The sequence below is a fragment of the Marmota flaviventris genome, chromosome 9 (genome assembly GCF_047511675.1).
Source record: "Marmota flaviventris isolate mMarFla1 chromosome 9, mMarFla1.hap1, whole genome shotgun sequence".
NCBI lineage: Eukaryota > Metazoa > Chordata > Mammalia > Rodentia > Sciuridae > Marmota > Marmota flaviventris.
The window spans coordinates 12,487,721-12,504,190 of NC_092506.1; the positions used below are offsets into that span (position 1 = coordinate 12,487,721).

A 16,470-nucleotide genomic window follows, 5' to 3' on the forward strand; every position below is an offset into this window, starting at 1 on the left:
GCACCCCAGTGGAACCAAGAATAGTTAGGGCATGTGTTGATAAGAGCCCAGGAACTCTAGTCAGAAAGAAAAAGAAAGTTCAGAAGAAGAAAGATTATCAGGAAAAAAGTTGCAGCAAAAGGCTATTACTGAATACTTTTCATTACCGGACGGTGCGTGAATCGGTGCTGCGGCTGCCATGTGTGCGAGCTGGTCACAGCGCAGCAAGGATTTTCCAAGAGGCGACGGCAACTGGCCCTTCCCCGCCTCCTGGCCCGGGAGCTGGCACTTCCACTGCCGCGAGCCCAAATCTAGACCTGACCTGGAGGCACAGTCTCGCAGGCTCTTGCTCCCTGTGCCCAGTAGCAGTTTGAGTTGGGGACACTCCCCAGGGCCATCTGGGGCTGCCCAGGCACTACAGCCAGCAGAAGATGCTACTGGTGTCCCTGATGTTTGGTCATTTTCAATGCCAATAACTAAGCTACAATGTTTCTCCCACACCTGGAAGCTAATGAGTAATGAGCACTATTAAGGCTTATTTCAAATGTAAAAAACCTTGAGATAATGTACTAAATTGTTCAGAAGGTTGTTTTCTTAGTAGAATGCTACAGGATTTTCTTTAGCCATCCGGAGTTCCTGCCTTCGTCCCAGTGCTGGTAAAGACCAAGGTGGAAGAATTTCCAGTGTTGCTGAAAACCGGACAAGACTTCGGCTGAGAAACAGAAGAAACTTCGGATCAAGCTAGCTGCCTGCAGAACTTACCTGGACTGTGATTTAAGCTAGCTGCCTGCAGAACTTACCTGGACTGTGATTTACCTGGACTGTGAGTTAATCTATTGAGACACTGCTTTACCTGGACCGAGACAACAAACTGTAATCTATAACAAATTGAAACTCGGTATCTTTGCTAACGGTGTCATTGCTGGTATAATTTTTCCAAGGGCTTCTTGCATGGAGCCATCAATTGGCTTGGTATTGTGGCATTTTGTATCCTCCCTTTATGTTTGTAGCAGGTTATTTATGGTGTTTCTGTAAAACCCACTATGCTCCTTATTTAAATTAAACAAAAGGGGGAAATGTTAGAGTCTGTAAACAAGTCAAAAATAACACCTGGCATTTTGCCAGGGGAATGTTAGAGTTCGTAAACAAGTCTGGATGGTGCCTGACAAAATGCCAGAGGGAGTGGTTTGAGAAGTAACAAAAACAAGCCATTAAGTGTGGAGATTCCTTATTGGTTGACTGATGTATCTAGTTTATGCTAATTAGAAAAGCTGTGTGGAATGTATAAATACTGCTCCTGTCCTGCAATAAACGGCTTCCACTCCTGCTGTATCAATGTACACAAGTTGTTCGTCACCCCCCAGTTATTTTGCTGCAGCCGGACTGCGGCAGGCTGGAATGAGATGAAATCTCAGAGTAGTTTTAATTTGCATTTCTCTAATCGCTAGTGATATTGAACATTTTTCACATATATATTTCTTCTGTGAAGTATCTGTTCAATTCCTTTGCCCATTTATTGATTGTGATATTTCTCATTTGTTTTATTTTTAAAGTTTTTTTTTTTTTGAGTTCTTTATACATCCTGGAGATGCTCAATCTGTGATGCAGGTGGCAAAGATTTTCTCCCATTCTGTAGACTCTCTCTTCATGTTCTTGATTGTTTCCTTTGTGATGAAGAAGCATTTATTGATTATTGACTTTGGTTCTTGTGCTTTAGGAGTCTTGTTGAGGAATTTTCCAGAGCTGACATGATGAAGATTTTGTCCTAATTTTTCTTCTAATAACTTCAGAGTCTGTGGTCTAATTCCCAGGTCCTTGATCCACTTTGATTGACTTTCATGTAGGATGAGATAGGGGTCTAATTTCATTTTGCTACATATGGATTTCCAGTTATCCCAGCCCAATTTGTTGAAGAAGCTATCTTTTCTCCAATGAATATAGAATCATGCCTTTGTCTAGTATGAGATAACCGTATTTACGTGGGTTTGTCTCTATGTCTTCCATACCATTGGTCTTCATGCCTGTTTTGGTGCCAATGCCACGAGTTTTTGTTACTGTAGCTCAGTACCATAATTTAAGATCTGGTATTGTGATGCCTCCTGCTTTGCTTTTCTTGCTGAGGATTGCTTTGACTATTCCGGGCCTCTTATTTTTCCAAATGAATTTCCTGACTGCTTTTTCTATTTCTATGAAGAACATCATCAGAACCTTAATAGGAATTGCATCAAATCTGTATAGCACTTTTGTTAGTATAGCAATTTTGACTATAATACTGCCTATCCAAGAACATGGAAGATCTTTCCACCTTCTAAGGTCTTCTTCAATTTCTTTCTTCAGTTTTCTGTAGTTTTCATTGTAGAGGTCCTTTACCTCTTTAGTTAGATTGGTTCCCAAATATTTGGAAAATATTTTCTTTGAGGATATCATGAATAGGACAGTTTTCCTAATTTCTCTTTCAGTTGATTTATCATTGATGTATAGGAATGCAATGGATTTATGGGTGTTAATTTCATATCCTACTACTTTGTGGAATTTGTTTATGAGTTCTAGAAACATTCTGGTGGAGTTTTTTGGGCCTTCTGAATATAGAATCATGTCATCAGCAAATAGGGATAGTTGGCCTTGCTTCTTCTAAGACAATTGGATGCTATAGAGAGTAGCCTACCTAGAACTATGAACAGGGACACAAGCAATTTTCAATGCATTAGAAATTTTTTAAAAAAAATAATTTTAACACTAGGCATAAAGATGTAATGAAACATTTGAATTTTTTTTTTTTTTTACCAATAATCGCAATTCTTACCTTCGTCCTGATGCCACAATCATGAACAGGATACATCAAGTCATATATATAAGTTTGAATCTGAGTCACAGGGCAGCCCCATCCCAGAAATAATTCATCAAGGAACATATGTCAGTTGCAGCTACCATCTGAAATGGGCTTACTGAGACAATCACCCAGTTTGTAGAACAACTTATTTTCACTATGGAAAGAACCAAGTGAGAAAGTGTCAGATGTGTGTCTGCTTTAAGGAAGAGTTCAAAGAACATTTGGATCTGCCCTTTGTGCTAATTAGGAGGCCTTTCTTTTTATGGCTTTAAAGAATAGCCTATAAAAGGCTTTCATATTACCAACACCAAAATATCTGCCTTATTATGCCCCAAATAACTAGCTTTCAGTTGTTTTACAAGGGGAAAAAAATCAACCTGCAAGTCTAATGATAAAATATATTTATAGGGATTCGGGAAGATGGCGGTGAAGTGAGTGCATCACCCCCGTGTACCGTGTCACTGTGCGGGAGAATGACGAGTTAGAATGGCTAAAAGCTATCTTGTTAGGAATTTCCAGCAAAATTGGGGTGCTCCAAAACCTAGAGGAAGGATTTCCATTGCACAAGGATCAGCTACGGGGGCTCAAACGTGAGAGATTTGTCCGCACGGAGGGTCACGCTGCTTATTCAGCAAATCGCCCTGTGGCTAGAGTCTGCGGGGCACGCTGGGAAACGAGGAGATAGCAACACAAAGATACAGCGCTGTGGATTCTGCGGGCTTCTGCCAGCTGTGCAATCACCGTGCTCAGTGCTGAATTCTGGGTTTGAGACGGGGGAAGGAAGCGGTCCAATTCGGTTCTCCACACCAGTCAGAGAACAGAGGAAGCCAGCGGCCACCATCTTGGAGAGCTGACATCACCATCCTTGTTTTCGACTCATCGCAGCTCATTCAGCCATAGAACAGGTAATTTCAGGCTGCCATTCGCCTGCGTCTTGCAGACAAATTACTCAGGCTCAGTGCTAAAGAACCCGCGGAAACTGCTTCTTGGAGCCTGCTCCTATCAGAACATACACCGAGCCCGGAGCGGCCGAATACCAGCTCCCGGAACTGCTCTGGCCCAGGGCTAAAGAACCCGCAGAAACTGCTTCTCGGTCCGGGTCCTGCTGAATACTGTGGAGGTAAATACCAACCGAGCCTTCATAGGCAGTGGCAACAGGATTGAGACGGGGCTTGTGAGGGCCGGTCAGGACTCACCCGTTGCTTTGGTCACCCGGCAAAGGGAACGAAATGCTGCCATTCGCATGGGATACCAACATGGCAGAGATCTGATGTCATCAGAAAGCGGCGGAGGAGATAACTTCATCGATACCAGCGGCGACAGAAACAGTTGGTCTCCTGGTAAAGAAAGTGAGTCACAAACACCCGAGTCTCTCTCACTTTGTCATCAAGCCAGAGGGGCAGAGCAGAGCCGCCGCCTGCGCCCAGAACAGGCCCAGCGACCCGCCGGCGTGGTAGTCACGTCACCCCAATTGGAGTAGGGGCAGAGCAGAGCCGCCGCCCGAGCCCGCAAGGTAGGCAGACCTGTGACCGACCGGCAGACCAGGCCCAGCGGCCTGCCGGCGTGGTAGACACATCACACCAATTGGAAAAGGGGCAGAGCAGAGCCGCCGCCCGCGCCTGCAAGGTAGGCAGACCTGCAACTGACCAGCAGAACAGGCCCAGTGGCCCGTCAGCGTGGTAGACAGATCACCCCAATTAGAGGAGGAGCACAGCCGCTGCCCGCCCCTGCAAGGGAGACTTTTCAACTATACAAGAGCAATATAAATATATAGGGGGAAATTTTCAAAAACACAACAGTTTCACCAAGCAGAAAGAAACGTGAGCAGTATGAAAAGACAAGGAAAGAAAGGACCACAAGCAATGCAGGTCAACTCAACTTTAGAAGAGGTAATAGCTGCAGCAGATGGAATGTCAGATAAAGAATTCAGGATATACATGCTTCAGATGATCTGGAGTCTCAAGGAAGACATTAGACAGCAAAATCAGACAATGAAAGATCACTTCAACAATGAATTACATAAACAAATCCAAGAAGCAAAAGATCAACTATACAGGGAGATAGAGGTTATAAAAAACAAACAAACAGAAATCCTAGAAATGCAGGAAGCAATAAACCAACTTAATAACTCAATTGAGAATACTACCAGCAGAGTAGAACACTTAGAAGATAGAACATCAGACAATGAAGACAAAGTATTTCAACTGGAAAAGAACATAGACAGCTCAGCAAGACTGTTAAGAAACCATGAGCAGAACATCCAAGAAATATGGGATAACATAAAGAGACCAAACTTAAAAGTCATTGGGATACAGGAAGGTATAGAGGTCCAAACCAAAGAAATGAGCAATCTATTCAATGAAATAATACGAGAAAACTTCCCAGACTTGAAGAATGAGACAGAAACCCAAATCCTAGAAGCCTACAGGACGTTGAATGTGCAAAATCATAAGAGATCCACACCTAGACACATTATAATGAAGATGCCCAACATACAGAATAAGGAGAGAATTTTAAAAGCTACAAGAGAAAGGAAGCAGATTACATTTAGGGGTAAGCCAATCAGGATGACAGCTGATCTTTCAACACAGACTCTGAAAGCTAGAAGATCCTGGAATAACATATTTCAAACACTGAAAGAAAATGGGTTCCAACCAAGAATTGTGTATCCAGTGAAATTAAGCTTCAGGATGGAAGATGAAATTAAAACCTTCCACGATAAACAAAAGTTAAAAGAATTTGCAGCTAGAAAACCATCTCTTCAAAACATCCTCGGCAAAACATTACAGGAAGAGGAAATGGAAAATAACAATGAAAACCAACAGTGGGAGGTAGGACAGTAAAGGGGGGGAAATAATCAAAGAGGAAAACAAACCATGTTTAGTAACATAAATAAACAAATATGGCTGGAAGAACAAACCATATCTCAATAATAACCCTAAATGTTAATGGCTTAAACTCACCAATTAAGAGACACAGGCTAGTAGAATGGATCACAAAATAAGACCCAACAATATGCTGCCTACAGGAGATGCATTTGATAGGAAAAGACATACATAGACTGAAGGTGAAAGGTTGGGAAAAATCATATCACTTATATGGACTTCAGAAACAAGCAGGAGTGTCCATACTCATATCAAATAAAATAGATTTCAAGCCAAAGTTAATCAAAAGGGATAAAGAGGGACACTACATACTGCTCAAGGGAACCATACACCAACAAGACATAACAATCATAAATATATATGCCCCAAACAATGGTGCAGCAATGTTCATCAAACAAACTCTTCTCAAGTTCAAGAGTCTAATAGACCACCATACAATAATCATGGGAGACTTCAACACACCTCTCTCGCCACTGGACAGATCTTCCAAACAAAAGTTGAATAAGGAAACTATAGAACTCAATAACACTATTAATAACCTAGAATTAATTGACATATATAGAATATACCACCCAACATCAAGCAGTTACACTTTTTTCTCAGCAGCACATGGATCCTTCTCAAAAATAGATCATATATTATGTCACAGGGCAACTCTTAGACAATATAAAGGAGTAGAGATAATACCATGCATCTTATCTGATCATAATGGAATGAAACTGAAAATCAACTATAAAAGAAGGAAGGAAAAATCATGCATCATTTGGAGAATGAACAATAGGTTACTGAATGATCAATGGGTTATAGAAGACATCAAGGAGGAAATTAAAAACTTCTTAGAGATAAATGAAAACACAGACCCAACATATCGGAATCTATGGGACACATTGAAAGCAGTTCTAAGAGAAAAAATTCATTGCTTGGAGTTCATTCCTTAAAAAGAGAAAAAAACCAACAAATAAATGATCTCATACTTCATCTCAAAATCCTAGAAAAAGAAGAGCAAAACAACAGCAAAAGAAGTAGAAGGCAAGAAATAATTAAAATCAGAGCTGAAATTAATGAAATCGAAACAAAAGAAACAATTGAAAAAATTGACAAAACTAAAAGTTGGTTTTTTGAAAAAATAAATAAAATCAACAGACCCTTAGCCATGCTAACGAAGAGGAGAGAGAACTCAAATTACTAGCATACGGGATAAAAAAGGCAATATCACAACAGACACTTCAGAAATACAGAAGATAATCAGAAATTATTTTGAATCCTTATACTCCAATAAAATAGAAGATAGTGAAGGCATCGATAAATTTCTTAAGTTATATGATCTGCCCAGATTGAGTCAGGAGGATATAGACAACCTAAACAGACCAATATCAATTGAGGAAATAGAAGAAACCATCAAAAGACTACCAACTAAGAAAAGCCCAGGACCAGATGGGTATACAGCAGAGTTTTACAAAACCTTTAAAGAGGAACTAATACCAATACTTTTCAAGCTACTTCAGGAAATAGAAAAAGAGGGAGAACTTCCAAATTCATTCTACGAGGCCAAAATCACCCTGATTCCTAAACCAGACAAAGACACTTCAAAGAAAGAAAACTACAGACCAATATCTCTAATGAACCTAGATGCAAAAATCCTCAATAAAATTCTGGCGAATCGGATACAAAAACATATCAAAAAAATTGTGCACCATGATCAAGTAGGATTCATCCCTGGGATGCAAGGCTGGTTCAATATACGGAAATCAATAAATGTTATTCACCACATCAATAGACTTAAAAATAAGAACCATATGATCATCTCGATAGATGCGGAAAAAGCATTCAACAAAGTACAGCATCCCTTTATGTTCAAAACTCTAGAAAAACTAGGGATAACAGGAACATACCTCAATATTGTAAAAGCAATCTACGCTAAGCCTCAGGCTAGCATCATTCTGAATGGAGAAAAATTGAAGGCATTCCCTCTAAAATCTGGAACAAGACAGGGATGCCCTCTCTCACCACTTCTGTTCAACATAGTTCTCGAAACACTGGCCAGAGCAATTAGACAGACGAAAGAAATTAAAGGCATAAAAATAGGAAAAGAAGAACTTAAATTATCACTATTTGCAGGTGACATGATTCTATACCTAGCAGACCCAAAAGGGTCTACAAAGAAACTATTAGAGCTAATAAATGAATTCAGCAAAGTGGCAGGATATAAAATCAACACACATAAATCAAAGGCATTCCTGTATATCAGCGACAAATCCTCTGAAATGGAAATGGGGACAACCACTCCATTCACAATATCCTCAAAAAAAAATAAAATACTTGGGAATCAACCTAACAAAAGAGGTGAAAGACTTATACAATGAAAACTACAGAACCCTAAAGAGAGAAGTAGAAGAAGATCTTAGAAGATGGAAAAATATACCCTGTTCATGGATAGGCAGAATTAACATCATCAAAATGGCGATATTACCAAATGTTCTCTATAGGTTTAATGCAATGCCAATCAAAATCCCAATGGCATTTCTTGAATAAATAGAGAAAGCAATCATGAAATTCATATGGAAAAATAAAAGACCCAGAATAGCAAAAACAATGCTTAGCAGGAAGTGTGAATCAGGCGGTATAACGATACCAGACTTCAAACTATACTACAGAGCAATAGTAACAAAAACAGCATGGTACTGGTACCAAAACAGGCGGGTGAATCAATGGTACAGAATAGAGGACACAGAAACCAATCCACAAAACTACAACTATCTTATATTTGATAAAGGGGCTAAAAGCATGCAATGGAGGAAGGATAGCATCTTCAACAAATGGTGCTGGGAAAACTGGAAATCCATATGCAACAAAATGAAACTGAATCCCTTTCTCTCGCCATGCACAAAAGTTAACTCAAAATGGATCAAGGAGCTTGATATCAAATCAGAGACACGCCGTCTGATAGAAGAAAAAGTTGGCTACGATCTACATACTGTGGGGTCGGGCTCCAAATTCCTCAATAGGACACCCATAGCACAAGAGTTAATAACTAGAATCAACAAATGGGACTTACTCAAACTAAAAAGTTTTTTCTCAGCAAAAGAAACAATAAGAGAGGTAAATAGGGAGCCTACATCCTGGGAACAAATCTTTACTCCTCACACTTCAGATAGAGCCCTAATATCCAGAGTATACAAAGAACTCAAAAAATTAGACAATAAGATAACAAATAACCCAATCAACAAATGGGCCAAGGACCTGAACAGACACTTCTCAGAGGAGGACATACAATCAATCAACAAGTACATGACAAAATGCTCACCATCTCTAGCAGTCAGAGAAATGCAAATCAAAACCACCCTAAGATACCATCTCACTCCAGTAAGATTGGCAGCCATTATGAAGTCAAACAACAAGTGCTGGCGAGGATGTGGGGAAAAGGGTACACTTGTACATTGCTGGTGGGACTGCAAATTGGTGCAGCCAATTTGGAAAGCAGTATGGAGATTTCTTGGAAAGCTGGGAATGGAACCACCATTTGACCCAGCTATTCCCCTTCTCGGTCTATTCCCTAAAGACCTAAAAAGAGCATGCTACAGGGACACTGCTACATCGAGGTTCATAGCAGCACAATTCACAATAGCAAGACTGTGGAACCAACCTAGATGTCCTTCAATAGACGAATGGATAAAAAAAAAAATGTGGCATTTATACACAATGGAGTATTACTCTGCATTAAAAAATGACAAAATCATAGAATTTGCAGGGAAATAAATGGCATTAGAGCAGATTATGCTAAGTAAAGCTAGCCAATCCCTAAAAAACAAATGCCAAATGTCTTCTTTGATATAAGGAGAGTAACTAAGAACAGAGTAGGGACGAAGAGCATGAGAAGAAGATTAACATTAAACAGGGATGAGAGGTGGGAGGGAAAGGGAGAGAGAAGGGAAATTGCATGGAAATGGAAGGAAACCCTCAGGGTTATACAAAATTACATAGAAGAGGAAGTGAGGGAAAAGGGAAAAATAATACAAGGGGGAGAAATGAATGATAGTAGAGGGGGTAGAGAGAGAAGAGGGGAAGGGAGGGGAGGGGAGCGGGGATAGTAGAGGATAGGAAAGGCAGCAGAATACAACAGACACTAGTATGGCAATATGTAAATCAATGGATGTGAAACTGATGTGATTCTGCAATCTGTATACGGGGTAAAAATGGGAGTTCATAACCCACTTGAATCAAAGTGTGAAATATGATATATCAAGAACTATGTAATGTTTTGAACAACCAAGAATAAAAATTTAAAAAAAAAGATCAAATATATATATATATATATATATATATATATATATATATATATTTATTTATATAGATCCTTGTTTCCTTCTAAAAAATTGGATCCCATGGGAAGTCACATATCTAGGACTACATACAAGGGATACAAGCAATTTGCAATACATTAGAATAAGAGAGATATATTCCCAGTATTCTTTTTAAAGAGGGAGAAGGATAAAACATGGTACAGGGGTAATAGAATTCATATCTACAGAAAGGGTGGTGCAGGTACAGTAGAGTCCCTATCGGATCAGCCATAAGAAGAAATAGTTTCAAGAGAGAAAATCTACTACCTGGGAAGGAAATGCTATGAAAGCTTTGTTTGTAAACCCCATTCTTACCCTGTACACTGAAATCTTCAAGAAGTCAAGAATAATCACTATTTTTGTGGATTCATCGGGAGGAGTTGAGTCTTTCAACATGAAAAATATATTCAATTAAGGAGCAAGTGACCACCAGACCTCCAACACCACTGGAGCCTGTAAGTCTGTGGTCTTTACAGATAAACCCTCACCAAGAAGGAGGGAAAAGCCAGGCGTGTCAAAACAAAGGGTTGCAGAGGGCAGGTGTCCTACATCAGTGATGGTGACCTCCAAATCACATCTCATCAGGTGTTTGAAATATTATTCTAACACCACCTAAATAAGGTGATCAAGAACACCCTTTCTAAAAAACGAAGGAAAAAGAAAATATGTTTTAACAGCTGGAACTGAGGATGGATTCCAAAGGAAGCAGACACACAGGAAGCCCATGCGTCTGACTTCACTGCTGCTGCCCATACATGACAGTCACATTTCAATGTGACATCGTGTGGTGTCTCAAAGCCCTAAGAAATTACTTGAGATAAAGCCTGAGGAGCGCACAGCAGCAGATACTTTAACTGAGGCAGAATTCTGCACCCAACCATCAAGAATTAGGGCCAGGGTCTGAAACACCGTGCTTACACCATCCCAGAGAACCAGAATTTTCCAGTCACTGTCCTTTCTGTACATGTGCTGTTCTTTTTAGTAATTAACTTCTACATGGTGAGCTGGACTAATCAAACATTTGGAAGGATTTATCTTAAAAACATGGAAAGATGTCAGAAGCTATATATGGTCCTTCCAACACAAAATGAATACTTAAGAAATTTATAACACCAGTTCCCAAAAGACCTCACTTCAAACAGAAGGAAACAAGCGACTCTACTTTATTTTTAAAAATACACAAGAAGTAATATTTACATGCTGCCTGAGAACAGTTGACCTTTCATCAGCTCTTAAAGCCAGGAGGCATTTGGATTCCAGGTAAAGTAGAAGAGATACATTAGAATAAACTCATAAACAGCCAAGATTTTATTTAGTTTTATCCTATTGGCTTTGTAGAACTATTGACGAATTGGACATGAGTGAAAGGCAGAGCAATATTTTTTTAAGGTACAAAAGAGCAATAGCATCACCAAATGGAATTAGGAGGCATCTGGAAGCAGGAAGATCAGCTAAGATAAAATCAAGCACTGGTAATTGACAGTGGGCTTGAAATAGAGCCCAGGACTATTTCTGCAAAGGAGAATCAAGATAAGGAGAAGACCAAAATGAAGGAGAGACCAAAGACCCCCAAAATGCCTTGGGACTCAGACATTTAGGCAGAAAGAGAAAAACGCATCCTCAGCTTATCCACACAAGTCCAAAAGGCTGCCAAGTATTTCTCTTCTGGATAATCCTAATAAGATGGGTTCTCTGAAGGGAGAGAAGTAGCTGGAAGGAAAGCAATCATTATGAAATTGAGAATGTTCTTTCTAAATGGTCACTTACCTTTGATGCTCTCAGCACAAGGCCAAGACAAGACCGTGAGGAAAAGCAAGACTTCTAAAGCCATGGAGACGTTCGTCTGAGTGGACTCCAGCACAGGTCCTCTCAGGAACAGGACGTGGTGCCTGGCTTAGTGATTTTATTTGGCACCCCGTGCTCAGCTGCCTTCACTTTTCTCCCCAGGGTAGTCCACGGAGCTCGGTCATGGTGCCACCCACCCAAAGACTTGGGCTCTTCTGATTACAGAAACACTGATGTCAGGGAAGTGTCCTTTGATAACTGTTTGCTCAGGGCCTGGGAAAAATCATTTGGGAGGCTGGCACCATACACAATACTTCCATTAGACACTAAATTTCAAGAGACTGTTTTTTACTAAATAATGTTCAGGTGTTAAGCTTCTAGCTAATATGTAGACGGCCTAAATCATACATACTTGAAATCAATTATTACTTCATTTCTATGGATTTAACTGGAAGAATCACAAGAAGAAAAAATGACTTGGTCAGGAACATAAATTCCTAGGAGGGAGGGGCCAAAGGAAAATCAATTTTCCTGGTATTAAAAAAGAGGGAAAAAGCCAGGCACATTCCTGTAACCTCAGTGGCTTAGGAGGCTGAGGTAGGAGGATTTCAAGTTCAAAGCTAGTCTCAGCAATTTAGTAAGGCCCTAAGCAACCTAGCAAGATCCCGTCTCAAAATAAAAATAAATTAATTAATTAAAAAATTTTTAAGAAACATAAAAAGGGCTGGGGATGTGGCTCAGTGGCTAAGCACACCTGAGTTCAAACCCTGGTACCAAAAAAAAAAAAACAAAAAAACCCACAAATTCAAGTCTGTTGATTCTTCCTAAATTAATGTTTTAGTTAATACAGTTATTTCAAACTTTATAACTATTTAAAGAAATATCTTATATACATATATACACATATATATAATTGTATATGCATAATGAATATAGTTCTATTCCAATACTCCATTGAAATATAAGTTCCAGCTAAGTTTTTTTAAATTTTATATTCTAAAAATGTCAGTCATGATGTTTCTCTGTAATTTTAAGAGAAACTTAGAAATCAAAGGCTAACAGTAAATAACACTGAGCCTGAATTGATTCCTATTATGATTTTTATTCATATCTAAATAATATTTTCAATGTTTCAGTCTGCTCTCAAATGACTACAGTCAACCCTCAGCGTCTGTGGGTCTGCATCCATGGATTCCATCTATCGTGGATCTAAAATGTTTGGGAAAAAATTGCATATGTACTCAACAAGTGCAGAAATTTTTCTGATGGTTATTTTCTAAACCATACAGTGTAACAACTATCTACATGGCACTCATATTGTATTAGGTATTACAAGTAATCTAGAAAGGATTTCAAGTGTGCAGGAGCACATATGCAAATACCACATCATGTAATTCTAAGGACTTGAGCAGTCACAGATTTTGGTGTCTGCAAGGCTCAAATCTTATATCCCAAGTGCTATAAACCCAGGGCATCCCTGTGTGTTATCAAAAGACTTCTATTTCCAGCCTCATATTCCCATTCTCTAATGTGAGATCCCCAAAGCTGTGACCCACTGTGTTCCACGTCAGGAAAACCTGAAAAACCCATTCTCCCACCACAAAGAGGGTAGAGGACTAGAGAAAGACAAGACAAGGCCACACTACGGTTTTTGTCTTATTTTTGTTAAGCTTTTTCCTGATGTTATTAACATTTGTACAATCTAAAATTTATTTGTTTTACATTTATCCTTTAAACTATGCCACTGTAAACATCTAAGATGCTTCCAAAAAGCTTCTACTGGCTGAGTTCAGCCTATGGAATCATTTGACCAGCTTCTTCATTGTATTTGTGTAAATTTTAGAAAGCTAAGGCTCATGTTCATATTCTGTTAAAAAAAAAATACAGCCATACTATGTAAATTATAAGTTCGCTGTGGATTTAAAGAAAAACAGAAAAGCATATGGCCAAAGTTAATACTGGGGGGAAAATTGACTGTTTCCCTCAGCTTGAGCTCAGGTGATTCCTGCAGTGTTCCCAGTACTACAAAGACCTCAGAATGAACAAAATCCATTCCCAATATTTCAGTTTTAATATTTTTTTCTATGAAAGAATAATGGAATTTAAATATAACCTAGTGTAAAATGTACACAGAGTTAAAATAAAAATTGTATTTATTTGAGCACTGACTTAGTGAAATGCTGTTAGTACAAAGAACCTTATTTTTTCTGCACCCTTTGAGAGTAAGTTGTTGATATGATGCCCCTTTGCATTTAACTATTTTAGAATGTATGACATATCCCACAAAGAAGAATATCCTTCTACTGCCATAGGTCTCAATATGTGGTCATTGGATATCTGGAGATTTGCAGGACCAAAAAATATTTGTAATAATACTGAGACATTGTTTTTCACCACTGACATTTGCATGCATGTGTAAAAATATTGGTTCACCCTGTTGCCTCCTAAACACCAACCAAGGCAGTGGCACCAAACTGTGATGATTGTCATTGTATTCTTCATACTCACAGTAAGGGGGTAGGATCAATTTCACTTAAGGCAGTAAAAAGTATTCATGTTATTAATTGTCAACCCTTGAGGACACATCTCTTCAATATTCTGTGTGATAAAATGGAAAGGATGTAGGAAGTCCCCCAGCTGCATGTCAAAGTAGAGACTTCCTGGAGGAAAAGCTCCGGGGGCATGTTCAGGCTGTGAGTTGAGCAGGCCACGTTTTACAGAGGACACCATCTTTACTGTTGGGCAAACAATCATTACTCAGCTTTGGGTATTTGAGGGATATATTCTTGAAACTGAATGAAGTCACTTTAAATGACTCACATTTATGTCCAGCAATTAAATTCAAACTTACAAGAAAATAAGATTTTTGGAAAACCTGTATTGTAGTGGTATAACTATGATGTTTATGTTCCATCATGAAATATCTCATCATTCAGAAGATCTGCATAATGCAGCAAACCAAGATTTCCCAAATTGTTCATTCATGATGTTATAGAAGCATGCATTGGCAAAAGGCAAGGATCAATGGATTTTAATGTAATCAATATGAAATGTTCTTTGGGGTGTTTTCAGATTCCACATTTTGCAGCTAACCTCGAAGAAACTAACCCTCTTATCCACCTATCCCACCCCCAGGTATTTATCCAAAAGAACTGAAATTAGAATTAGTGATACAGTCCCTATCACTACAGTAGTGTTTATGGCAGTGTAATTCATAATAGTCAAGTTATGAAGCCAGCCTAGGTGCCCATCAACAAATAAAGGGGTAAAGAAAATGTTTTACACACACACACAATAGAGTTTTACTCAACCATAAAAAAGAATGAAATTATTGCATTTGATGGTAAATGATTGGAACTAGATTCATGATTCAGTTAAAAATAGAAATAAAAACTTATATTAGCAATTATCCCCAAACCTTCACGGAACCTATAGAGGACATCCTCTTTGTGTTTATTTGGACCTAGCTATTGTTTTGTAGCATTTCTGGAGAATACTTCATAACTAAGTTTTGAAGATAACTGTTTGCTTTCTTTTACTGTATGAGATGCATTATCCATTTTTGTAAGATTATTTGTAGTAATTCAAAAATTATACTACCACTATCACCTTACCCCACTGTAAAACAACTTTTCTACATATACGTGCAAAACAAGGCAAGTGCATAATAATTTTTCAAGTAGCTTTATGCAGTTTGTCCAGAATATTATTGGCAGGGACCACATGCATAATTCTTTGTATTACCCAAGCCCTATCTTAGTATAATGAACTCATAAGAAATATTTGATTAACTTTCTTATAATTAAAGCACAAATCTTTCCTTAGTTTCTCTGTGGCTGTGCTAAAAGCAAATTATATTTTTTCATTATATACAAATGAATGAAAATATATAAACTCATGTTTGTACACGTTAGAAACAAGAAATGTGAAGAATCCATTGCTTGAATGTTTATTAGAATCATTCTGCTTGATAGAAACTCAAAGATCATAGAAACTCTGATCATACCCATCTGACTCACATCCCACCTCATTCTGTTTTCCTACCAGGGAACCCAGGGAATTAACTGATTTTTCCATTTACCTTCTTTATTCTCTATTTTGTCAAAACTGCTTTGAGAGGGATGAAACCCATTACTCACTTAACCCTATTAAACCGTGGCCCAACCTTTCTGGAATGATTAGCAAAAAAAAAAAAAAAAAAAAAAAAAAATCTTTCTGAATACCGAGGGAGACTTCAGGGTATATTTACGGGAGACCAGCAAAATTAAATGGTGAATGGTAATAGCTAAAAGGTAGATTCTGAACCTGTCAAAATATTGATTCCCATAGAGATCTTTCCCTTTCCCATCTAAATAGCACCGCAGTTCACACACTCATCCAGGAGACATCCTTGAGTCCCTTGTTCTCCTCAGACTCTGCCCAAACCATTTGGATGTTTTCACATCATCTAAAACATCCTTGGGCTGGGGATTTGGCTCAGTGGTAGAATGCTTGCCTAGCATGTGAGTGAGGCTCTGGGTTTGATTCCCAGCGCTGCAAATAGTAAATGAAACAACGTATCTCCTGTTGGGTACAACCTTAACTCTACCCTTTAAATCAAAAACAATTTTCATCAGATTAGCTGTTATAGCTACTTCCAGCTGGTCAGCCT

General features: G+C 38.7%; 1 protein-coding gene across 1 annotated transcript; it reads right to left on the reverse strand.

Annotated features, from left to right (window-relative positions):
• Nucleotides 1-1,571: 1,571 nt before the first annotated feature.
• Oosp2 (oocyte secreted protein 2) lies at nucleotides 1,572-11,865 on the reverse strand. Its single transcript, XM_071616914.1, is given in 4 exon segments — nucleotides 1,572-1,643; nucleotides 2,783-2,922; nucleotides 2,925-2,963; nucleotides 11,802-11,865. Coding segments are annotated over 4 exon segments (315 nt in total).
• Nucleotides 11,866-16,470: the final 4,605 nt, after the last annotated feature.